We start from the raw sequence: 26,159 nt of genomic DNA on the forward strand, positions 1-26,159 counted from the left end.
GGTTGATCCAGCTTCTAGCTACTGTAGTTGTCAGAATCCTGGTTGATCCATCTTCTAGCTACTGTAGTTGTAAGATTCCTGGTTGATCCAGCTTCTAGCTACTGTAGTTGTCAGAATCCTTGTTGATCCAGCTTCTAGCTACTGTAGTTGTCAGATTCCTGGTTGATCCAGTGTCTAGCTACTGTAGTTGTCAGATTCCTGGTTGATCAGCCTCTAGCTACTGTAGTTGTCAGATTCCTGGTTGATCCAGCTTCTAGCTACTGTAGTTGTCAGATTCCTGGTTGATCCAGCTTCTAGCTACTGTAGTTGTCAGAATCCTGGTTGATCCATCTTCTAGCTACTGTAGTTGTAAGATTCCTGGTTGATCCAGCTTCTAGCTACTGTAGTTGTCAGATTCCTGGTTGATCCAGCGTCTAGCTAATGTAGTTGTCAGAATCCTGGTTGATCCAGCGTCTAGCTACTGTAGTTGTCAGATTCCTGGTTGATCCAGCCTCTAGCTACTGTAGTTGTCAGATTCCTGGTTGATCCAGCTTCTAGCTACTGTAGTTGTCAGAATCCTGGTTGATCCAGCTTCTAGCTACTGTAGTTGTCAGATTCCTGGTTGATCCAGCTTCTAGCTACTGTAGTTGTCAGATTCCTGGTTGATCCAGCTTCTAGCTACTGTAGTTGTCAGATTCCTGGTTGATCCAGCTTCTAGCTACTGTAGTTGTCAGGTTCCTGGTTGATCCAGCTTCTAGCTACTGTAGTTTACAGATTTCTGTTTGATCCAGCTTCTAGCTACTGTAGTTGTCAGATTCCTGGTTGATCCAGCTTCTAGCTACTGTAGTTGTCAGATTCCTTGTTGATCCAGCTTCTAGCTACTGTAGTTGTCAGATTCCTGGTTGATCCAGCTTGTAGCTACTGTAGTTGTCAGAATCCTGCTTGATCCAGCTTCTAGCTACTGTAGTTGTCAGAATCCTTGTTGATCCATCTTCTAGCTACTGTAGTTGTCAGATTCCTGGTTGATCCAGCTTCTTCCTACTGTAGTTGTCAGAATCCTGGTTGATCCATCATCTAGCTACTGTAGTTGTCAGAATCCTGGTTGATCCATCTTCTAGCTACTGTAGTTGTCAGATTCCTGGTTGATCCAGCTTCTAGCTACTGTAGTTGTCAGAATCCTGGTTGATCCAGCTTCTAGCTACTGTAGTTGTCAGATTCCTGGTTGATCCAGCTTCTAGCTACTGTAGTTGTCAGATTCCTGGTTGATCCAGCTTCTAGCTACTGTAGTTGTCAGAATCCTGGTTGATCCAGCTTCTAGCTACTGTAGTTGTCAGATTCCTTGTTGATCCAGCCTCTAGCTACTGTAGTTGTCAGAATCCTGGTTGATCCAGCCTCTAGCTACTGTAGTTGTCAGGTTCCTTGTTGATCCAGCTTCTAGCTACTGTAGTTGTCAGAATCCTTGTTGATCCAGCTTCTAGCTACTGTAGTTGTCAGATTCCTGGTTGATCCAGCTTCTAGCAACTGTAGTTGTCAGATTCCTTTGTGATCCAGCTTCTAGCTACTGTAGTTGTCAGGTTCCTGGTTGATCCAGCTTCTAGCTACTGTAGTTGTCAGAATCCTGGTTGATCCAGCATCCAGCTACTGTAGTTGTCAGATTCCTGGTTGATCCAGCTTCTAGCTACTGTAGTTGTCAGATTCCTTGTTGATCCAGCCTCTAGCTACTGTAGTTGTCAGAATCCTGGTTGATCCATCTTCTAGCTACTGTAGTTGTCAGATTCCTGGTTGATCCAGCTTCTAGCTACTGTAGTTGTCAGAATCCTTGTTGATCCATCTTCTAGCTACTGTAGTTGTCAGATTCCTGGTTGATCCAGCTTCTAGCTACTGTAGTTGTCAGAATCCTGGTTGATCCAGCTTCTAGCTACTGTAGTTGTCAGATTCCTGGTTGATCCAGCTTCTAGCTACTGTAGTTGTCAGATTCCTGGTTGGTCCAGCTTCTAGCTACTGTAGTTGTCAGAATCCTGGTTGATCCAGCTTCTAGCTACTGTAGTTGTCAGATTCCTGGTTGATCCAGCCTCTAGCTACTGTAGTTGTCAGAATCCTGGTTGATCCAGCCTCTAGCTACTGTAGTTGTCAGAATCCTTGTTGATCCAGCTTCTAGCTACTGTAGTTGTCAGAATCCTTGTTGATCCAGCCTCTAGCTACTGTAGTTGTCAGATTCCTGGTTGATCCAGCTTCTAGCTACTGTAGTTGTCAGATTCCTGGTTGATCCAGCTTCTAGCTACTGTAGTTGTCAGATTCCTGGTTGATCCAGCTTCTAGCTACTGTAGTTGTCAGAATCCTGGTTTATCCAGCTTCCAGCTACTGTAGTTGTCAGATTCCTGGTTGATCCATCTTCTAGCTACTGTAGTTGTCAGATTCCTTGTTGATCCAGCTTCTAGCTACTGTAGTTGTCAGAATCCTGGTTGATCCAACTTCTAGCTACTATAGTTGTTAGAATCCTGGTTGATCCAGCTTCTAGCTACTGTAGTTGTCAGATTCCTGGTTGATCCAGCTTCTAGCTACTGTAGTTGTCAGAATCCTGGTTGATCCAGCTTCTAGTTACTGTAGTTGTCAGAATCCTGGTTGATCCAGCTTCTAGCTACTGTAGTTGTCAGATTCCTTGTTGATCCAGCCTCTAGCTACTGTAGTTGTCAGAATCCTGGTTGATCCAGCTTCTAGCTACTGTAGTTGTCAGAATCCTGGTTGATCCAGCTTCTAGCTACTGTAGTTGTCAGAATCCTGGTTGATCCAGCTTCTAGCTACTGTAGTTGTAAGAATCCTGGTTGATCCAGCTTCTAGCTACTGTAGTTGTCAGAATCCTGGTTGATCCAGCTTCTAGCTACTGTAGTTGTCAGATTCCTTGTTGATCCAGCTTCTAGCTACTGTAGTTGTCAGAATCCTGGTTGATCCAGCTTCTAGCTACTGTAGTTGTCAGAATCCTGGTTGATCCATCTTCTAGCTACTGTAGTTGTCAGAATCCTGGTTGATCCAGCTTCTAGCTACTGTAGTTGTCAGAATCCTGGTTGATCCAGCTTCTAGCTACTGTAGTTGTCAGAATCCTGGTTGATCCAGCTTCTAGCTACTGTAGTTTTCAGAATCCTGATTGATCCAGCTTCTAGCTACTGTAGTTGTAAGAATTCTGTTTGATCCAGTGTCTAGCTACTGTAGTTGTCAGATTCCTGGTTGATCCAGCTTCTAGCTACTGTAGTTGTCAGAATCCTGGTTGAACCAGCTTCTAGCTACTGTAGTTGTCAGATTCCTTGTTGATCCAGCTTCTAGCTACTGTAGTTGTCAGAATCCTTGTTGATCCAGCTTCTAGCTACTGTAGTTGTCAGATTCCTGGTTGATCTAGCTTCTAGCAACTGTAGTTGTCAGACTCCTGGTTGATCCAGCTTCTAGCTACTGTAGTTGTCAGGTTCCTGGTTGATCCAGCTTCTAGCTACTGTAGTTGTCAGAATCCTGGTTGATCCAGCTTCAAGCTACTTTAGTTGTCAGATTCCTGGTTGATCCAGCTTCTAGCTACTGTAGTTGTCAGATTCCTTGTTGATCCAGCTTCTAGCTACTGTAGTTGTCAGAATCCTGGTTGATCCAACTTCTAGCTACTGTAGTTCTCAGAATCCTGGTTGATCCAGCCTCTAGCTACTGTAGTTGTCAGAATCCTTGTTGATCCAACTTCTAGCTACTGTAGTTGTCAGATTCCTGGTTGATCCAGCTTCTAGCTACTGTAGTTGTCAGATTCCTGGTTGATCCAGCTTCTAGCTACTGTAGTTGTCAGATTCCTGGTTGATCCAGCTTCTAGCTACTGTAGTTGTCAGATTCCTGGTTGATCCAGCTTCTAGCTACTGTAGTTGTCAGATTCCTGGTTGATCCAGCTTCTAGCTACTGTAGTTGTCAGATTCCTGGTTGATCCAGCTTCTAGCTACTGTAGTTGTCAGAATCCTGGTTGATCCAGCTTCTAGCTACTGTAGTTGTCAGATTCCTGGTTGATCCAGAGTCTAGCTACTGTAGTTGTCAGATTCCTGGTTGATCCAGCCTCTAGCTACTGTAGTTGTCAGAATCCTGGTTGATCCAGCTTCTAGCTACTGTAGTTGTCAGATTCCTTGTTGATCCAGCCTCTAGCTACTGTAGTTGTCAGAATCCTGGTTGATCCAGCTTCTAGCTACTGTAGTTGTCAGAATCCTGGTTGATCCAGCTTCTAGCTACTGTAGTTTTCAGAATCCTGATTGATCCAGCTTCTAGCTACTGTAGTTGTCAGATTCCTGGTTGATCCAGCTTCTAGCTACTGTAGTTGTCAGATTCCTGGTTGATCCAGCTTCTAGCTACTGTAGTTGTCAGAATCCTGGTTGATCCAGCTTCTAGCTACTGTAGTTGTCAGATTTCTGTTTGATCCAGCTTCTAGCTACTGTAGTTGTCAGATTCCTGGTTGATCCAGCTTCTAGCTACTGTAGTTGTCAGATTCCTTGTTGATCCAGCTTCTAGCTACTGTAGTTGTCAGATTCCTGGTTGATCCAGCTTGTAGCTACTGTAGTTGTCAGAAACCTGCTTGATCCAGCTTCTAGCTACTGTAGTTGTCAGAATCCTTGTTGATCCATCTTCTAGCTACTGTAGTTGTCAGATTCCTGGTTGATCCAGCTTCTTCCTACTGTAGTTATCAGAATCCTGGTTGATCCATCATCTAGCTACTGTAGTTGTCAGAATCCTGGTTGATCCATCTTCTAGCTACTGTAGTTGTCAGATTCCTGGTTGATCCAGCTTCTAGCTACTGTAGTTGTCAGAATCCTGGTTGATCCAGCTTCTAGCTACTGTAGTTGTCAGATTCCTGGTTGATCCAGCTTCTAGCTACTGTAGTTGTCAGATTCCTGGTTGATCCAGCTTCTAGCTACTGTAGTTGTCAGAATCCTGGTTGATCCAGCTTCTAGCTACTGTAGTTGTCAGATTCCTTGTTGATCCAGCCTCTAGCTACTGTAGTTGTCAGAATCCTGGTTGATCCAGCCTCTAGCTACTGTAGTTGTCAGATTCCTTGTTGATCCAGCTTCTAGCTACTGTAGTTGTCAGAATCCTTGTTGATCCAGCTTCTAGCTACTGTAGTTGTCAGATTCCTGGTTGATCCAGCTTCTAGCAACTGTAGTTGTCAGATTCCTTTGTGATCCAGCTTCTAGCTACTGTAGTTGTCAGGTTCCTGGTTGATCCAGCTTCTAGCTACTGTAGTTGTCAGAATCCTGGTTGATCCAGCATCCAGCTACTGTAGTTGTCAGATTCCTGGTTGATCCAGCTTCTAGCTACTGTAGTTGTCAGATTCCTTGTTGATCCAGCCTCTAGCTACTGTAGTTGTCAGAATCCTTGTTGATCCATCTTCTAGCTACTGTAGTTGTCAGATTCCTGGTTGATCCAGCTTCTAGCTACTGTAGTTGTCAGAATCCTGGTTGATCCATCTTCTAGCTACTGTAGTTGTCAGATTCCTGGTTGATCCAGCTTCTAGCTACTGTAGTTGTCAGAATCCTGGTTGATCCAGCTTCTAGCTACTGTAGTTGTCAGATTCCTGGTTGATCCAGCTTCTAGCTACTGTAGTTGTCAGATTCCTGGTTGGTCCAGCTTCTAGCTACTGTAGTTGTCAGAATCCTGGTTGATCCAGCTTCTAGCTACTGTAGTTGTCAGATTCCTTGTTGATCCAGCCTCTAGCTACTGTAGTTGTCAGAATCCTGGTTGATCCAGCCTCTAGCTACTGTAGTTGTCAGATTCCTTGTTGATCCAGCTTCTAGCTACTGTAGTTGTCAGAATCCTTGTTGATCCAGCCTCTAGCTACTGTAGTTGTCAGATTCCTGTTTGATCCAGCTTCTAGCAACTGTAGTTGTCAGATTCCTTTGTGATCCAGCTTCTAGCTACTGTAGTTGTCAGGTTCCTGGTTGATCCAGCTTCTAGCTACTGTAGTTGTCAGAATCCTGGTTTATCCAGCTTCCAGCTACTGTAGTTGTCAGATTCCTTGTTGATCCAGCTTCTAGCTACTGTAGTTGTCAGAATCCTGGTTGATCCAACTTCTAGCTACTATAGTTGTCAGAATCCTGGTTGATCCAGCTTCTAGCTACTGTAGTTGTCAGATTCCTGGTTGATCCAGCTTCTAGCTACTGTAGTTGTCAGAATCCTGGTTGATCCAGCTTCTAGCTACTGTAGTTGTCAGATTCCTTGTTGATCCAGCCTCTAGCTACTGTAGTTGTCAGAATCCTGGTTGATCCAGCTTCTAGCTACTGTAGTTGTCAGAATCCTGGTTGATCCAGCTTCTAGCTACTGTAGTTTTCAGAATCCTGATTGATCCAGCTTCTAGCTACTGTAGTTGTAAGAATTCTGTTTGATCCAGTGTCTAGCTACTGTAGTTGTCAGATTCCTGGTTGATCCAGCTTCTAGCTACTGTAGTTGTCAGAATCCTGGTTGAACCAGCTTCTAGCTACTGTAGTTTTCAGAATCCTGATTGATCCAGCTTCTAGCTACTGTAGTTGTAAGAATTCTGGTTGATCCAGTGTCTAGCTACTGTAGTTGTCAGATTCCTGGTTGATCCAGCTTCTAGCTACTGTAGTTGTCAGAATCCTGGTTGATCCAGCTTCTAGCTACTGTAGTTGTCAGATTCCTGGTTGATCCAGCTTCTAGCTACTGTAGTTGTCAGATTCCTGGTTGATCCAGCTTCTAGCTACTGTAGTTGTCAGATTCCTTGTTGATCCAGCCTCTAGCTACTGTAGTTGTCAGAATCCTGGTTGATCCATCTTCTAGCTACTGTAGTTGTCAGAATCCTGGTTGATCCATCTTCTAGCTACTGTAGTTGTCAGATTCCTGGTTGATCCAGCTTCTAGCTACTGTAGTTGTCAGATTCCTGGTTGATCCAGCTTCTAGCTACTGTAGTTGTCAGATTCCTGGTTGATCCAGCTTATAGCTACTGTAGTTGTCTGAATCCTGGTTTATCCAGCTTCTAGCTACTGTAGTTGTCAGATTCCTGGTTGATCCAGCTTCTAGCTACTGTAGTTGTCAGATTCCTGGTCGATCCAGTGTCTAGCTACTGTAGTTGTCAGATCCTTGTTGATCCAGTGTCTAGCTACTGTAGTTGTCAGATCCTTATTGATCCAGCTTCTCGCTACTGTAGTTGTCAGAATCCTCATTGATCCAGCTTCTAGCTACTGTAGTTGTCAGATTCCTGGTTGATCCAGCTTCTAGCTACTGTAGTTGTCTGAATCCTGGTTTATCCAGCTTCTAGCTACTGTAGTTGTCAGATTCCTGGTTGATCCAGCTTCTAGCTACTGTAGTTGTCAGATTCCTGGTTGATCCAGCTTCTAGCTACTGTAGTTGTCAGATTCCTTGTTGATCCAGCTTCTAGCTACTGTAGTTGTCAGATTCCTGGTTGATCCAGCTTCTAGCTACTGTAGTTGTCAGAATCCTGGTTGATCCAGCTTCTAGCTACTGTAGTTGTCAGATTCCTTGTTGATCCAGCTTCTAGCTACTGTAGTTGTCAGATTCCTGGTTGATCCAGCTTGTAGCTACTGTAGTTGTCAGATTCCTGGTTGATCCGGCTTCTAGCTACTGTAGTTGTCAGATTCCTGGTTGATCCAGCTTCTAGCTACTGTAGTTGTCAGATTCCTGGTTGATCCAGCTTCTAGCTACTGTAGTTGTCAGAATCCTGGTTGATCCAGCTTCTAGCTACTGTAGTTGTCAGATTCCTGGTTGATCCAGCTTCTAGCTACTGTAGTTGTCAGAATCCTGGTTGATCCAGCTTCTAGCTACTGTAGTTGTCAGAATCCTGGTTGATCAACTTTTTGCTACTGTAATTGTCAGAATCCTGGTTGATCCAGCTTCTAGCTACTGTAGTTGTCAGATTCCTGGTTGATCCAGAGTCTAGCTACTGTAGTTGTCAGAATCCTGGTTGATCCAGCTTATAGCTACTGTAGTTGTCAGAATCCTGGTTGATCCAGCATGTTAGATGTTTTTAACTCCCAGTTTATTAGTAAGAGAAGGTTCCCTGAACAGCGAAGGGCTTAAATCGCCCCACTGAATATTTCCATCTGGGGCTGCCTGATTCTCTCAGGGCAACAGTGAGTGAAAACAGTCTGTAACTGATTTTCGATTGGAACAGTGTAGGCAGCAGCCGCTTATGTCCCGAGCTTATGTAACAGGTTCCAAGGTAGTGATAACTTGATTTGTGTGGTATGTATTACTTACATATTATCCTCAATCACTGGCTCCTAAAAAAGGGACATTTCAAAAAAATGATCACCATAGTGTTTATCATGTGATTTATAGCCTACTATGAGCAGGCAAAGTCTAGTAAAATAAAAATAACCTTTTCCTACTCGTAGTTGGTTTCCGGATGCCGTCATCGGACTTGGAACATGCCATTTTCACTGATGCTTTTGGGGCGGTGCTGGAAATTATAAATATGAAGTAGAAATATTTTGACATATCCCTTTAACTACTTGGTCTCAGACCTGGTCCTAGAACGGTTTTGTGCTCCTTCATAAGGAGTTGGTCAAGAGAGCAGAGACAGACTGTCACCCAGGCCTGCCTGATGCCAGATCTCTGAGAAAGCCTCACCCAGGCCTGCTTGATGCCAGATCTCTGAGAAAGCCTCACCCAGGCCTGCTTGATGCCAGATCTCTGAGAAAGCCTCACCCAGGCCTGCTTGATGCCAGATCTCTGAGAAAGCCTCACCCAGGCCTGCTTATGAGATCTGGAAAGCCTCACCCAGGCCTGCTTGATGCCAGATCTCTGAGAAAGCCTCACCCAGGCCTGCTTGATGCCAGATCTCTGAGAAAGCCTCACCCAGGCCTGCTTGATGCCAGATCTCTGAGAAAGCCTTGTTGTCCATAGAACAGTAGAGCCGTGAACTAGAAAAGTTTCTTTTTTTTTTGTTCTAGAAAGTACAGTAGCTTTTGGAAAATAGGTCACGCTCTCTTTGCCCTCCAATTGTTGTGTGTACACACACACACACACACACACACACACACACACACACACACACACACACACACACACACACACACACAGGTGTAATATAGACAATAATGTTTAATGAATTCACGGAACATGGAGGTTTTAAATGCCAGATTATACTTCGGGGGCGGGGTTTAGGTGACGTTACATCTACAGTATTAATGTCCTTGTGTGATTCCCAAATGCCACTCTATTTACTATATAGGGCACTACTTTAGACCAGAGCCATATGGGACCTTTGGGCCATTTGGGACGCAAACCCTTGTGCTACAGAACAGCCCACTTACTTCCTTCCGTACTCGACTACGGAGGCTTTAATCCAAGTTGGCTCTGACGTCTTTTTGACATCCCAGCCTTCCTGTGCCAGATTGGCTCGTTTGTTCGCTCCGATTGCTCGCTGCCGAGAGAACGTGAAACATGTAGAACGGCCCTGGAGCCACCTCAGTGTGTGTGTGTGTGTGTGTGTGTGTGTGTGTGTGTGTGTGTGTGTGTGTGTGTGTGTGTGTGTGTGTGTGTGTGTGTGTGTGTGTGTGTGTGTGTGTGTGCGCGTGCAGATCGGCCCTGGCGCTCTGGGCTACATTATTCATGACGAGCACGTGTTCACACTTGCCGTAATTACAAAGATGATTACACACACACACACACATCAATTCCAGGGAGTCTTCAGGGCCCCCTGTGGAACCACGATTAGGTCTCGTTCCAAACATTCCAACATTGTAACATCCCCGTCAGGGGCCGGCTAATGTACAATTACAAAATCTCATTCGAATTTTTTTTGCACAATGTAACAACTCACATTAAAGGTACAATCTGCAGTTGAAACAATAACAAAGTTACTCTCTGTCACGTGTGCTCCCTCTCCGGCCTCGGTGTCACCAGGCTGCTTGTTATGGCACATACCTGTCGCCATCGTTACGCGCTCCTGGACTCCATCACCTCCCTTTGGTTCCTTCCCTATAGATGTCACCTCCCTTTGGTTCCTTCCCTATAGATGTCACCTCCCTTTGGTTCCTTCCCTATAGATGTCACCTCCCTTTGGTTCCTTCCCTATAGATGTCACCTCCCTTTGGTTCCTTCCCTATAGATGTCACCTCCCTTTGGTTCCTTCCCTATAGATGTCACCTCCCTTTGGTTCCTTCCCTATAGATGTCACCTCCCTTTGGTTCCTTCCCTATAGATGTCACCTCCCTTTGGTTCCTTCCCTATAGATGTCACCTCCCTTTGGTTCCTTCCCTATAGATGTCACCTCCCTTTGGTTCCTTCCCTATAGATGTCACCTCCCTTTGGTTCCTTCCCCAGGCGTCCTTGTTTCTGTTCCTGTGTCATCATGTCTGTGTGCTGTTAGTGTTTCGGATTATGTTTATTTTATTAAAACACTCACTCCCTGAACTTAAGCAGTATATCGTAACACTCCTCACCTCTGTTTTTGATAAAAAGCTGAGGGATGGGCCAGGAGAAATGTAACCAATCTCAAAATGTCTAAATAGAGTCTTAGATGCAAGGACAGACATCCATGATATCAACATTATTATTTTAGCCATGTTATGAGGCTGTACAGGGTTGGTTTACATTTACAATGTTAACAAACATTGAAGTAAAACAAGCTTATATTTTGGTTTCTGATGGGGTACTACATTTTGAACTAAGCTCATGAGGCATTTATAAGTTATATTCTACAAGAATCAATGGGTACACACTGTATATCACCAATAGATGCAGAAACTGTGGATTCTAGCTTTAAGCTAATGTGTATATATACACTGAACAAAAATATAAATCGCAACATGTAAAGTGTTGGTCCCAATATTTCACTTTAGGTACCATCAGTCTAGTAAAATAAAAAAGCTAATTATTTCAATTTATGCTCAGCTGTGCCTCGTAAGTGCTACACAAAATGATCTATTTTGTAATCAAACATTGACTTTTGAAATAGTATATGGTCGGAGAAAATCAATATTGGCTGGCCAGGCATATAACCAATATGCTGTGATAATGTGTGAGGCCTGCCTACTGCTGTGATAATGTATGAGGCCTGCCTACTGCTGTGATAATGTATGAAGCCCGCCTACTGCTGTGATAATGTGTGAGGCCTGCCTACTGCTGTGATAATGTGTGAGGCCCGCCTACTGCTGTGATAATGTATGAGGCCTGCCTACTGCTGTGATAATGTATGAGGCCTGCCTACTGCTGTGATAATGTATGAGGCCTGCCTACTGCTGTGATAATGTATGAGGCCTGTCTACTGCTGTGATAATGTATGAGGCCTGCCTACTGCTGTGATAATGTATGAGGCCCGCCTACTGCTGTGATAATGTATGAGGCCTGTCTACTGCTGTGATAATGTATGAGGCCTGCCTACTGCTAAGATAATGTATGAGGCCTGCCTACTGCTGTGATAATGTATGAGGCCTGCCTACTGCTGTGATAATGTGTGAGGCCTGCCTACTGCTGTGATAATCTATGAGGCCTGTCTACTGCTGTGATAATGTATGAGGCCTGCCTACTGCTAAGATAATGTATGAGGCCTGCCTACTGCTGTGATAATGTATGAGGCCTGCCTACTGCTGTGATAATGTATGAGGCCTGCCTACTGCTAAGATAATGTATGAGGCCTGCCTACTGCTGTGATAATGTATGAGGCCTGCCTACTGCTGTGATAATGTGTGAGGCCTGCCTACTGCTGTGATAATCTATGAGGCCTGTCTACTGCTGTGATAATGTATGAGGCCTGCCTACTGCTGTGATAATCTATGAGGCCTGTCTACTGCTGTGATAATGTATGAGGCCTGCCTACTGCTAAGATAATGTATGAGGCCTGCCTACTGCTGTGATAATGTATGAGGCCTGCCTACTGCACAAACCTCATTCCTACAGAACTGTTTTTATTAGATTACTGTTTTAAACCATGAAGTCATGTTTAAAGATCTGAGTGGGTGATTTCGGGCTTGGTTGGTGACCGCTGTTATAAAGCGTTATACCTGCAGGCTTTAAGTAACATGTTACCAGATCGATGCTGCTATATGTAGATATGGCTGTGTTGTCTTTACAAAACCAGACACCGTGTTTCAGTAGTCAAAAACAGAACAATATTTACTTCGCATCACACAATGATTTGACCTGGTTTTTGAGGAGCGTGTACGAGGAGTGTGCATGTACTGTATGTTGCTTACTCAGACAGATGGATATGACAATATGAGAAAAAACTCTGGACAATCAAGTCAACTGTGTTGGTGTCATCAGACACTGTGGAAAAACCCCTCAGGACAATCAAATCAACGGTGTTGGTTTCATCAGTGTGACAGAGAGCTTCTGCCGCGTCACTGAACACAGCACAGCCACTGTTAACAAGGCGACATACCCCTGATCGACCTTCATTGATTCAGAGAGGACAATGAGACAAGACTGGGACTGAAACAGAAAATGAGAAACTAATGAAGGATGGTTGAAAGGGCAGTGTGTGTGTGTATCCTGATTGATAGTCTGAATGAGAGAAAGCTATAGGAGCTGAGAGTGTATAGGGGAAGTGTATTGTGATTGACAGGTTCAGTAAGTGGTGTTGGTTGCCTGGTGATTTGCTTTGTGAGGAGCTGCTCTCTCTGAAAAACACCTGAAACTACATCTGACGGGGGGGGGACCAGGGTCCATAGTGTTCTGTCTGGGGGGACCAGGGTCCATAGTGTTCTGTCTGGGGGGACCAGGGTCCATAGTGTTCTGTCTGGGGGGACCAGGGTCCATAGTGTTCTGTCTGGGGGGGACCAGGGTCCATAGTGTTCTGTCTGGGGGGACCAGGGTCCATAGTGTTCTGTCTGGGGGGACCAGGGTCCATAGTGTTCTGTCTGGGGGGACCAGGGTCCATAGTGTTCTGTCTGGGGGTGGGGGACCAGGGTCCATAGTGTTCTGTCTGGGGGGGACCAGGGTCCATAGTGTTCTGTCTCCCTCCCCCCACCTCCCTCCCCCCACCTCCCTCCCCCTCCCCCCACCACCCTCCCCCACCTCCCTCCCTCCCCCACCTCCCTCCCCCCACCTCCGACCACCCTCCCCCCACCTCCGATCCCCTCACCCCAACCACCTTCGACCCCCCCTCCTCCTCCAACCACTTTAGTCCAATTGATTGATTAATTAATTCATTCATTCATTCACATTGATGTGTCTAATGCTGACCATGTTTCTCTCTGTCCTCCGCAGGGCCAGCTGTCCCAGGCCCTCAACATCCTGTCTGACAGAGCTACCGAGGCCAAGGAGTTCCTGGTTCAGCTGAGGAACATGGTGCAGCATATCCAGGTACGGTACACACTCACTGCTCCTCCTAACCAACATCATCATAGGATACATCCCAAATGGCACCCTATTCCCTGTATAGTGCACCACTTTTGATCAGGGCTAATAGGGCTTTGGTCTAAAGTAGTGCACTATATTGGGAATAGGGTCCCATAGGGCTTTGGTTAAAAGTAGTGCGCTATATAGGGAATAGGGTGCCATTTGGGACGTAGTCACAGTCCCTCCTCCCGCCATCACAAGCCCCTCCTACACCCAGTCATAGCCCCAATCCCCTGTCATCCTATAGGAACTCCTTAAGCCGTCCGCATGCTTCCCAGACAAAACACCTCGGGAAGACTTTGTGCATATATTATGACAAAACATTTTTGGTTCGTTTTGGACATCAATAAGGTTATAAAAAAAATCTGGAGGCAAGCCGAAGTCGGTAGCCCGAAGTCTACGGCCCATCGTCAGTGATTGGTCAACAGTAGAGATTCTACAATAAAGTCTTTGTTGTCATTCAACGAGAAACAACTCGTTTTCATGCACATTTTTTCACTTGAGAAATACTGCAACAAACATCTTAGTTAGATGTAAAATTGCACGACTAAAATCTCCTCTGCAAAAACGTCAAAATTAATGACAGATTTCTTGAGTTGTCTTAGATTAATTAAGACTATTTTGAAGAAGTGTATACTGGCTACGGCATCTCAAAATGGACAAACAGTACTATTGCCATTTTTTTTCTTGTTTTTCAAGTGAAGGTCTTTCAAGGGAGTATGCGAGCACACTGGACTTCGGCTAGCCGCCAACCTAACTGAAGCATGCTGACGCCTTTAGTTCACTAATATGTACAGAACTTTAAGCATTGACAACTGTGAACTTTGCCTGAAGTGTTACCATGATACCCAACAACAGTAGCTATGGTAACACTAGGTGTCATAGACAGAGCGTGGGATGAGGGGGTAGATCATAGAATTACAATGAGTTGGATGGGTATCCCTATTCAGGTCGATGATGCCATAATGGGTGGACTCTCTGGCGGCCATTTTGAGTGTCTCATTTTGGAGCAAAGCATTCTATTTCTCTGGATTAGATCAGATGTCCAAGCTGATTCCTCTTCTTGTCACACAGCCCGCTGATGGTCCAGGGAGACCCTTACTAGTGACATCAGGGTGGGGAACACTGAAGGTGAGAAGTGGAGGAGAAGGAGGAGGAGAAGGAGGAGGAGAGGAGAGGAGGAGTGAAATGGAGGGGTAGAGTTGGGTTGGGATACAGGAGAACTCCAACAATACCTGGTGATGCAACCTTACCTGAGAAGTAGATATCAATGGAATCTCCAATCTTCTTTCACTACACTAGTTTCTTCAGTCTGTTCACCACAATGAACTTGTTTCAAACTACAAATAGTCTTCAGATAGTAAAATATAAATAACTAAAAAGACTTTAGCTAGTCTAGTCTGCCCATGACAGTTCCTTTCCCAGTAGTCTGCCATCTTGTCCCCGACAGGCAGCACCTGGTCTGCTTTATTTTAGGGTTACATGTGTTTCAATGATCTGGGGCTGTACGAATTAAGCATCTCAGATTAAGAGTGCTGATCTAGGATCTGTCCATATACCCTCATTCAATCTGATCTAGAATCTGTCCATATACCCTCATTCATTATGCTCTAGGATCTGTCCATACACCCTCATTCATTCTGATCTAGAATCTGCCCATATACCCTCATTCATTCATTCTGATCTAGAATCTGTCCATACACCCTCATTCATTATGATCTAGAATCTGTCCATACACCCTCATTCATTATGATCTAGGATCTGCCCATACACCCTCATTCATTCTGATCTAGGATCTGTCCATATACCCTCATTCATTCTGATCTAGGATCTGTCCATATACCCTCATTCATTATGATCTAGGATCTGCCCATATTGCCTGATTCATTATGATCTAGGATCTATCCATTTAGTCTGATTCATTATGATCTAGGATCTGCCCATATTGTCTGATTCATTATGATCTAGGATCTATCCATATAGTCTGATTCATTATGATTAGGGGCGGCAGGTAGCCTAGTGGCTAGCGCGTTGGACTAGTAATTGAAAGCTTGCTAGATCAAATCCCTGAGCTGACTAGGTAAAAATCTGTCGTTCTGCCCCTGAACAAGGCAGTTAACCCACTGTTCCCTGGTAGGCTGTCATTGAAAGTAAGAATTTGTTCTTAACTGACTTGCCTAGTTAAATAAAGGTAAATAAATATACACTCATTCATTCTGATCTAAATGGCAAAACTGATCCTAGATCAGCTCTCCTACTCTGAGACGCTTGATAAATACGGCCTCACATTGTGTATGTGTCTGTCAGTTTGCCTGTTTTTTTTTAACCGTAGGACTGATACATACTACCTTCCTGTCTGTCATTCCTGTCTTTATGTGTTCTTCAAAGTCTATCCACACAGCCTTGTGTCCCAGCTGTCTGTCTGTCTGTGTTTCTGACTGTCTGTCTTTCCTGCAGGAGAACGGTGTGGAGTTCGAAGCCTGTCTGGTGGCGCAGTGTGACGCCCTCATCGACGCCCTGAACCGACGCAAGGCCCAGCTGCTGACCCGCGTCAACAAGGAGCATGAGCACAAGCTGAAGGTGAGATGCCATTTTGGATCAAGCCCAGGGGACTTCCTGTCTGCGGGGTAACAATGATAAATGAATGAAGGAATAGTAAACAGGCAGAATTATGCATAAAATGAAGATTATGAATACAATTCACCACCCTTTTCCAGAAGTGTACACTCCCCGTTAGGGATTTAAAAGCATATGATTGATGTAAGCATTGACTGGAGTGAGTTTCCACCCTTATTAAATCCATGCAAGAAAGTGTGCGAGTGTACACTTTGCGAGAAGGGTGTAGAATCAGGACACAGCCCTGAGCTGCTATGCAGGACCATTTTGACTCACTTGACGTTATCACTTCTGCTCGTCGGGTCATCTAGAAACTTCCACCAGCGGTTTTGTGTGGAGACCCAGGTTTTCTTTGCTTCTTTAGGGACCAAAACCATCAGCCTTCCTGCCTTCCTGCCTAGAGTAATGATTAAAACATTGATGAATGAATATGAAACAGACAGAATTAAATATTCAGGTATTTATTTATTTTTAATTTTTCTGTATTGTTTGCATATACATTCGTAAATGAATCACCCTCGGGTTTCAACCTCGGGTTAAAGCACTGCTGTGTTTATCTCGGATCGGCGATGTCATGTTTGGGGTTATTAATTAACTTGCTTCACTTTCAGAGACATACCTTGGAATGTTAACAGCAGGAGCCTTGTCCCTGCTCTACTAGAGAGCTATTCAAACCCATTCTTATTCCACACACACCACACACACACACCACACACACACAGTGTTTTCCTCTCCTCTGGTCCCTGAGAAAGTATCGCTCGATGTCGTCAGAGGCAACCATCTCCATGATGACCAGGATATAGCGACGTGCAGAGCTTGTTATCGAAGCTGTGTGTGTGTGTGTGTGTGTGTGTGTGTGTGTGTGTGTGTGTGTGTGTGTGTGTGTGTGTGTGTGTGTGTGTGTGTGTGTGTGTGTGTGTGTGTGTGTGTGTGTGTGTGTGTGTGTGTGTGTGTGTGTGTGTGTGTACATAATGGCTGCTTCTAATGGCATCCTCAGATGGGGCTATGTTTGAGCTCTCTCTCTTTCTATCTCTTCATTTCTCTCTCTCTCTCTCTCTCTCTCTTCATTCTCTCTCTCTCTCTCTCTCTCTCTCTCTCTCTCACTCTCTCTCTCTCTTTCTTTCTCTGTATCTCTCTCTCGTTCTGTCTCTTTCTCTCTCTGTCATTCTCTCTCTCTCTGTATCTCTCTCGTTCTCTCTTTCTCTCTCTGTATCTCTCTCTGTATCTCGCTCTCTCTGTATTTCTCTCGCTCTGTAGCTCTCTCTCATTCTGTCTCTCTCTCTGTATCTCTCTCTGTATCTCTCTCTGTATCTCTCTCTCATTCTGTCTCTCTCTCTCTCTCATTCTCTCTCTCTCTCTTGTTCTGTCTCTCTCTCTCATTCTCTCTGTCTCATTCTCTGTCTCATTCTCTCTCTCTGTAATCTCTCTCTCTCGATCTGTCTCTTTCTCTCTCATTTCTCTCTCTCTCTCTCTCTCTCTCAGGATAGATGGGGATCTGTGAAAGACAGTCATTAAAGATGGACACAGAGAGAGGAGGCAGTTAATTTGTCATGCTGAGGAATTCAATATATTACATAATTGTATTTCCTTTCATTTGATCTCACACACAGAAACACACACACACACACACACACACACACACACACACACACACACACACACACACACACACACACACACACACACACACACACACACACACACACACACACACATCTATCTATCTCATAACTCATCCGTATCTCTCTGTTGTAATTGCTATGTCACTGCTGCAGCAGTCTCTGGCCAGTGCAGTGCAGTCTGTTTACCAAGGAAGATAGTCTACTCATCATGATGTTGCATTTCCCTTCAACGTAATGGTATTGACAAACACTCAGAACTAGGGCTGTGGCGGTGATTTTCAAGCAAATAACTGCCGGTCTCACGGTAATTGACCGTTAATTAACATTTAGCATCTCCTGGCTTCCACACAGCCTACAAGCCACTGATGCAGACCTTTGGAACATCTACATTTTAATAGTAATATAGCCTAAACCATCACAATAAATCCATTATTTATTTTAAACAGGTCTGAAGAAACATGATATGAAGAAAATGTAGTCTAGTTCAGAAGAACAGAATAGCATACTCTGAGTTGTCCTTATGTTAGGTACTGATCTGGCTATGCCATATGGCTGTGGGCTACACTTGTCACGACAGTGACGGATGGTGGCGCCCCTCCTCGGCCGGGCGGAGCTCGGCGGTCGTCGTCGCCGGCCTACTAGCTGCCATCGATCCCTTTTTGTTTCACTTTCGTTTGGTTAGGTCTAGGTAGGCACGCACCTGTTTTGGGTTAGTAATTAGTAAGGGGGGGTTATTTAGGTTAGCGTAGGATGTATGTGGTTGTACGTGATTGTGTTGCTTGTCCGGGTTTTGTGTGTTCGTCAGAACGTATATTGAGTTTTCCCTTCTGCCAGTGGTTTCTTTATTTTGTGTACACCACCGCAGAATCTTTCAGGGCTGCGCCCCTATACCGTATCGACCACGTACAGTACTTCAAATAAAGAAGTGTGGTCACGAACTCTCTCTGTCTCCTGCGCCTGACTCTACCTCTCCTGTTGTTCCTCGAGCCAGCCCGTGACAGAAATCAAGTACCCAACCTAAATGGAGTCAGCAGGAGCTTCAGCGCCAGCCATGTCCATGGAGGAAACCGTAGACCAACACTCCACCCTGCTCCACCGGCTGGGGAACGCCATGGATCAGGTGTTGGCGCGCCTGGAGAGCTGGGACCGACGCGCTCTCGGCCCCCTGAACGCGGCAGGCCAACAGCCTGCGCCCCACCAGCACCCACAGCACCCAGTACCAGTGGGGTGAAACTCGCTCCCCCAGGGAGTACGATGGAACGGCCGCTGGGTGTAAGGGCTTCTTGCTCCAGTTGGAGTTATACCTGGCGACCGTTCGTCCCTCTCCCTCGGGGGAGGAGAGCGTCAGCGTCCTCGTCTCCTGCCTCACGGGTAAGGCCCTGGAATGGGCAAACGCCGTGTGGGACAGTCCGGACTCAGCCAGGGACAACTACCCAGAGTTCACCCGCCGCTTTCGGGCAGTATTCGATCATCCCCGGAGGGGAGAGCGGCGGGTGAGCGGCTGTTTCACCTGAGGCAGGAGACGAGGAGCGCGCAGGACTTCGCGCTCGAGTTCTGGACCCTGGCCGCGGGAGCAGGGTGGAATGAGAGGGCCCTTATAGATCACTACCGTTGTAGTTTGAGGGAGGACGTCCGCCGGGAATTAGCCTGTCGGGACACGACCCACACACTGGACCAACTGGTGGATCTGTCCATCCGACTGGACAATCTGCTGGCCGCCCGCGGACGTCCGACCCGGGCCCTGCTCATTCCACCCTCCAGCCCTCCTGCTCCCACGCCTATGGAGATAGGGGGGCAGCAGCCAGGAAGACTGGAGGGGAGGTCGCTCCTGCACCTCATGTGGTCGCAGAGGGCACACTGTGGACCGGTGCTGGGGAGACTCCCCTAGGAGTCCAGAAGGCAGGCAGAGCGCTCCTTTGACACCTCAGGTGAGTCAGCACCAGCCTCACCCAGACCCCCTGTCCGTCACATGTATGTGTCAGTGTCCTTTCCTTGTTTCTCCCCTCACTCCCGGTTTAAGGCGCTAGTCGATTCAGGCGCAGCAGGGAGTTTTATGGACCGTGGGGTCGCGGCTAAGTTAGGGATTCCCCTGGTCCAGTTGGACCAACCCTTCCCCGTGCACGCCCTAGACAGTCGACCACTAGGGTCAGGGCTGGTCAGGGAGGTCACTGTGCCTCTGGTCATGGTAATGCGGGGGGGTCATGAGGAGCGGATTAGTCTTTTCCTCATCGATTCCCCAGCATTTCCAGTGGTTCTAGGGATTCCCTGGCTAGCCACTCACAACCCTAAGATTTCGTGGGGACAGAGGGCTCTTAAGGGGTGGTCAAATGAGTGCTCGGGCAGGTGCATAGGAGTTTCCATCGGTGCGACTACGGTGGAGAGTCCAGACCAAGTATCCACCGTGCACATTCCCTCAGAGTATGCCGATTTGGCTATCGCCTTCAGTAAAACGAAGGCGACCCAATTACCACCTCATCGACGAGGAGACTGTGCGATAAACCTCCAGGTGGGCGCTGCCCTTCCTCGTAGTCACGTTCATCCCCTGTCTCAGGAGGAAACAGCGGCTATGGAGACATACGTCACTGAGTCCTTGAGGCAGGGATACATTCGGCCATCTCACTCACCCGTCAACTCGAGCTTCTTTTTCGTGAAGAAGAAGGAGGGAGGTCTGCGCCCGTGCATTGACTATAGAGGTCTAAATGCCATCACAGTGGGTTTCAGTTACCCACTACCTCTCATCGCCTCGGCGATGGAGTCATTTCACGGGGCGCGCTTCTTCACGAAATTGGATCTCAGGAGCGCATATAATCTGGTGCGTATCCGAGGAGGGGACGAGTGGAAAACGGCATTTAGTACCACATCTGGCCATTATGAGTACCTCGTCATGCCGTATGGGTTAAAGAATGCTCCCGCAGTCTTTCAATCCTTTGTGGACGAGATTCTCCGGGACCTGCTCGGTCAGGGTGTAGTGGTGTACATCGATGACATTCTGGTCTACTCCACTACACGCGCCGAGCATGTGTCTCTGGTGCGTAAAGTGCTTGGGCGACTGGTGGAGCATGACCTATACGTCAAGGCTGAGAAATGTGAGTTTTCCAAACCAGCCGTCTCTTTCTTGGGGTATCGCATTTCCTCATCAGGGGTAGTGATGGAATGTGACCGCGTTTCAGCCGTGCGTAATTGGCCGACTCCCACCACGGTGAAGGAGGTGCAGTAGTTTTTGGGATTTGCCAATTACTACCGGAGGTTTATCCGGGGCTTTGGGCAGGTGGCGGCTCCCATTACCTCACTGTTGAAGGGGGGCCGGTGCGGTTGCAGTGGTCCGCGGAGGCGGACAGGGCCTTTAGTCGTCTGAAGGTTTTGTTCACCGACGCTCCGGTGCTGGCGCACCCGGACCCCTCTTTGCCCTTCATAGTGGAGGTGGACGCGTCCGAGGCTGGGGTAGGAGCCGTGCTGTCCCAGCGCTCGGGCGCCCCCCAAAACTCCGCCCCTGCGCCTTCTTCTCTAGGAAGTTGAGTCCGGCGGAGCGTAACTATGATGTAGGGGACAGGGAGCTGTTGGCTGTGGTCAGAGCCCTGAAGGTGTGGAGACATTGGCTTGAGGGGGCACGTCACCCTTTTCTCATCTGGACTGACCATCGCAATCTGGAGTACATCCGGGCGGCGAGGAGATTGAACCCGCGTCAAGCCAGGTGGGCGATGTTCTTTACGAGATTTCGGTTTAACATCTCGTATATCCCAGGTTCCCGGAACACTAAGGCCGACGCACTGTCTCGTCTCCATGACGCCGAGGAACGGTCCACCGATCCCACGCCCATACTTCCAGCCTCCTGCCTGGTGGCACCGGTGGTCTGGGAGGTGGACGCGGACATCGAGCGGGCGTTACGGACGGAGCCTACTCCTCCGCAGTGTCCAGTGGGTCGTAAGTACGTTCCGCTCGATGTTCGCGATCGGCTGATTCGGTGGGCTCACACGCTTCCCTCCTCGGGTCACCCAGGGGTTGAGCGGACGGTGCGTGGTCTTAGTGGGAGATACTGGTGGCCCACCTTGGTGAGGGACGTGAGGCACTATGTCTCCTCCTGTTCGGTGTGCGCTCAGAGTAAGGCTCCCAGGCACCTGCCTAGAGGGAAATTACAACCCCTCCCGGTTCCACAACGACCATGGTCCCACCTGGCGGTGGATTTCTTGACCGATCTCTCGCCGTCTCAGGGCAACACTACGATCCTGGTCGTTGTGGACCGGTTTTCTAAGTCCTGCCGTCTGCTTCCGTTACCCGGTCTTCCTACGGCCCTACGGACCGCGGAAGCCTTATTCACCCACGTCTTCCGGCACTACGGGGTGCCCGAGGATATCGTCTCAGATCGAGGCCCCCAGTTCACGTCCCGAGTGTGGCGGGCGTTTATGGAGCGACTGGGGGTTTCGGTCAGTCTGACCTCGGGGTTTCACCCCGAAAGTAATGGGCAGGTGGAAAGGGTAAACCAGGAGGTGGGCAGGTTCCTGCGGTCCTACTGCCAGGACCGGCCAGGGGAGTGGGCAAGGTTCGTGCCATGGGCCGAAATGGCTCAGAACTCTTTGCGCCACTCCTCCACCAACATATCACCATTCCAATGTGTGTTGGGTTATCAGCCGGTCCTGGGGCCATGGCATCAGAGCCAGACGGAGGCCCCTGCGGTGGAGGAATGGGTTCAGCGCTCAAGGGAGACCTGGAACGCTGTGCAGGAATCCCTGGAACGAACCAGGGTACGACAAAAAGCGAGCGCTGACCGGCACCGCAGCGAGGCCCCCGTGTTCACCCCAGGGGAGAGAGTCTGGCTCTCGACCCGGAACCTGCCCCTCCGCCTGCCCTGCCGGAAGCTGGGTCCGCGGTTTGTGGGGCCATTTAAAGTCCTGAGGAGAATAAACGAGGTGTGTTACAGATTACAACTTCCTTCTTATTATCGCATTAACCCCTCGTTTCATGTGTCTCTCCTCAGGCCGGTGGTGCTGGTCCGCTGCAGGAAAATGAGGTACGGGAGGTCCCTCCACCCCCCCTGGACATCGGGGGGCCCCCGGCGTACACAGTCCGGTCCATCCTGGACTCCAGACGCCGGGCGAGGGGCCTGCAGTACCTCGTGGACTGGGAGGGGTACGGCCCGGAGGAGAGGTGCTGGGTACCGGTGGAGGACATACTGGACCCAGCGCTCATCCGGGAGTTCCACAGCCTCCATCCGGATCGCCCTGCGCCTCGCCCTCCGGGCGTCCTCCAGGCCGGCGTCGGCGCGCTGCGGGAGCCGCGCGTCAGACGGGGAGTACTGTCACGACAGTGACGGATGGTGGCGCCCCTCCTCGGCCGGGCGGAGCTCGGCGGTCGTCGTCGCCGGCCTACTAGCTGCCATCGATCCCTTTTTGTTTCACTTTCGTTTGGTTAGGTCTAGGTAGGCACGCACCTGATTTGGGTTAGTAATTAGTAAGGGGGGGTTATTTAGGTTAGCGTAGGATGTATGTGGTTGTACGTGATTGTGTTGCTTGTCCGGGTTTTGTGTGTTCGTCAGAACGTGTATTGAGTTTTCCCTTCTGCCAGTGGTTTCTTTATTTTGTGTACACCACCGCAGAATCTTTCAGGGCTGCGCCCCTATAGCGTATCGACCGCGTACAGTACTTCAAATAAAGAAGTGTGGTCACGAACTCTCTCTGTCTCCTGCGCCTGACTCTACCTCTCCTGTTGTTCCTCGAGCCAGCCCGTGACAACACTAGTTCATTTAGCAGACAAGATTTGCTTAGAATTCCGTGTCATTTTATAGTATGAAGAAACACACCTGAACAAAGCTGAATAAAATAGTACGGATATTTTCTCAATGATTTGAGGGTTGTGCACACATGCGGCTATTCTGTGTTGAGCGGTTAACAAAGAAATAGGTATTCCTACGGTATATGTTTAATTTAGAGTTATTAATGTAGCTTTAGTTGTTCTACAAACGTTGGGCTATATGTTTTGATGTTTAATACATTGTAAAGCTGCATGATGAGACTCTAATGATGATTTGAAAAAAGTTGCATGAAAGGCATGAGCTCTGCTTTGTTTTTTTTGTGCAGACTGTACACACTTCATCAGTCTCTCATTCACAATTTGACAAGCACTTGATAAGGCCTCGAATTTCCCCTTTGTGCGGCCATAATCCCCCTAAAAACATTGGTGCCTTTTGTGGCAAGTGGCCGTTGTGCCCTTGGGCTGAATATAATAATTATAATTCCTTTCTCCCGCCTGCGTGTCAAACCACCTCTCACTCACATGGCTCTCAGTCATATGACCGGAACTTTCTCACAGGCTACAAGTGAAGACAGACACATCGGGTACGCAACTGCACGCATCCTTATCCAATTCCGAGGCGCATATTGAAGATATCGTCAACCAACAAGATGAGTAGGCCTAACAAACAGCAAAAGCACTAGCCTATGTCAATCTACTATCCCCCATAGTACAAAAGTAAGACCTATTCTGTGTGAGAAATAAATATTCCAAACATAGTCCGGGACAGTTGTGGGATGCGATAGATCCCATATTAAAAGCTGTTTTAACCAATGAGCCTGACATAACAGATAAAAACTTTTTGCTTAAAATGTTGATAAACTATTAGACTATTTCTTCACTTTATAAGCGTAGAAATGTGCACATGGCAGTAGGATATAAGAGTGAAGCAGGAAAACATCATTATCAAAAGTGACTACAAATGCGATTATGCATTTTTTTATGGTGAAAATGATCTTCCCCAAACGTGATACTCACGTGCTGCGTATGTGTATGCCAGTTAGGCTCTACACCTGTTGTAAAGCGGATCCGTGTGCTTTTAAGAAGTTATTTGGCCACTTTAGTTGTGATACAAACCTTATCAAAACATATAGGCCAGATGGCTATGCTACATGAGGTGTGCAACTATGATTAGTAAAAGCATACGCTGTTTGCCTTAACTTTTTAGGGTATAGGGGGCAGTATTTTCGATTTCGGATGAAAAGCGTGCCCAGAGTAAACTGCCTAATACTCGGGCCCAGAGTCAAATATTTGCTTTGTTTTGTGTTTCTGTCTGTGATCTAGTGTCCTTAGTCTGTGATCTAGTGTCCTTAGTCTGTGATCTAGTGTCCTTAGTCTGTGATCTAGGGTTAGTGTCCTTAGGCTATGATCTAGGGTTAAAGTCCTTAGTCTGTGATCTAGTGTCCTTAGTCTGTGATCTAGGGTTAGTGTCCTTAGGCTATGATCTAGGGTTAAAGTCCTTAGTCTGTGATCTAGTGTCCTTAGTCTGTGATCTAGGGTTAGTGTCCTTAGGCTATGATCTAGGGTTAAAGTCCTTAGTCTGTGATCTAGGGTTAGTGTCTTTAGTCTGTGATCTAGGGTTAGTGTTCTTAGGCTATGATCTAGGGTTAGTGTCCTTAGTCTGTGATCTAGTGTCCTTAGTCTGTGATCTAGTGTCCTTAGTCTGTGATCTAGGGTTAGTCTCCTTAGTTTGTGATCTAGAGTTAGTGTCCTTAGGCTATGATCTAGGGTTAGTGTCCTTAGTCTGTGATCTAGTGTCCTTAGTCTGTGATCTAGGGTTAGTGTCCTTTGTGATCTAGGGTTAGTGTCCTTAGTCTGTGATCTAGGGTTAGTGTCCTTAGTCTGTGATCTAGAGTTAGTGTCCTTAGTCTGTGATCTAGGGTTAGTGTCCTTAGTCTGTGATCTAGGGTTAGTGTCCTTAGTCTGATCTAAAACACGACAGTGAATATTTCAGTACACTACAGTCTGCAAAAACACTACAGTAAATACTATAGTAATCTTACCATAGTATACACTATAGTCTTCTTTCATGTGGGGTGTCCCTGTTTTTTCCAGGTCTCTGGGCCACTCTGACCCTGTATCTGTTTCAGACCGTTTTGGCTGTGCTGTTGAATAGGTACAACAGTGTTAACGACCCCGGCCACGAATGACTCAGAGAGGAATGGTTCCTGGCCCCACCAGCTCTGCAGAGAGAGAGAGAGAGAGAGAGACAGGCAGTGGCCCACTTAGACATACCTCTGTCCTCTACTTCTTTATTCTGCCCTCTTTTACTGCTCTCTTTCTCTCTCTCTCTCTCTCTCTCTCTCTCTCTCTCTCTCTCTCTCTCTCTCTCTCTCTCTCTCTGTCTCTCTGTCTCTCTCTTACCTTATTGTCTTCACCCAGTAATTTAAATGTAATTCCTCCAACCTAACAAAACACGGACAAATGGATCTGGACTCATCAGCTGAAGCAGTTGTATTGATATTTCCTGTAGCAGTTTTATATCTCTGAGTACATCCCAAATGGCACCCTATTCCCTATATAGTGCACTACTTTTAACAAGTCTTATGTGGCCCTGGTCAAGGGGGAGGAGTGGAGGGGAGAGAGAAGGGGTAAGGGGGAGGAGTAGGGGAGAGGTGAGAGGGGTGAGTAGGGGGTGATGGGGAAGAGAGGAGGAGGGTGGTTAAACTTATTCTGTTCAACAGGAAGCCGGTTGTCTGCAGTGAGAAGAGAAGCACCTCTTGGAGCAGTGCCAGGCCACTGCAGGGGTGTGGACAACCTGACACCGCAGTTTGGGCCCAGGGCCACACAGGAGCACACATACACATACAGCTCTGGTCTAAAGTAGTGCACTAT

General features: G+C 47.2%; 1 protein-coding gene across 2 annotated transcripts in view; it reads left to right on the forward strand.

The window, feature by feature from the left end:
* LOC106611460 (E3 ubiquitin-protein ligase TRIM9) overlaps positions 1 to 26,159 on the forward strand; it is a 143,377-nt gene that overhangs the window by 94,998 nt on the left and 22,220 nt on the right. Inside the window, exons 2-4 of one of the 2 annotated variants that reach the window (XM_045723718.1) lie at positions 13,171 to 13,266; positions 14,377 to 14,433; positions 15,760 to 15,882. In XM_045723718.1, coding sequence (XP_045579674.1) covers positions 13,171 to 13,266; positions 14,377 to 14,433; positions 15,760 to 15,882 — 276 coding nt within the window. The remainder of the gene's footprint in view (positions 1 to 13,170; positions 13,267 to 14,376; positions 14,434 to 15,759; positions 15,883 to 26,159) is intronic. The other variant, XM_045723719.1, reaches the window with a different exon arrangement.

Source organism: Salmo salar, chromosome ssa09 (assembly GCF_905237065.1).
Source record: "Salmo salar chromosome ssa09, Ssal_v3.1, whole genome shotgun sequence".
Classification (NCBI taxonomy): Eukaryota; Metazoa; Chordata; class Actinopteri; order Salmoniformes; family Salmonidae; genus Salmo; species Salmo salar.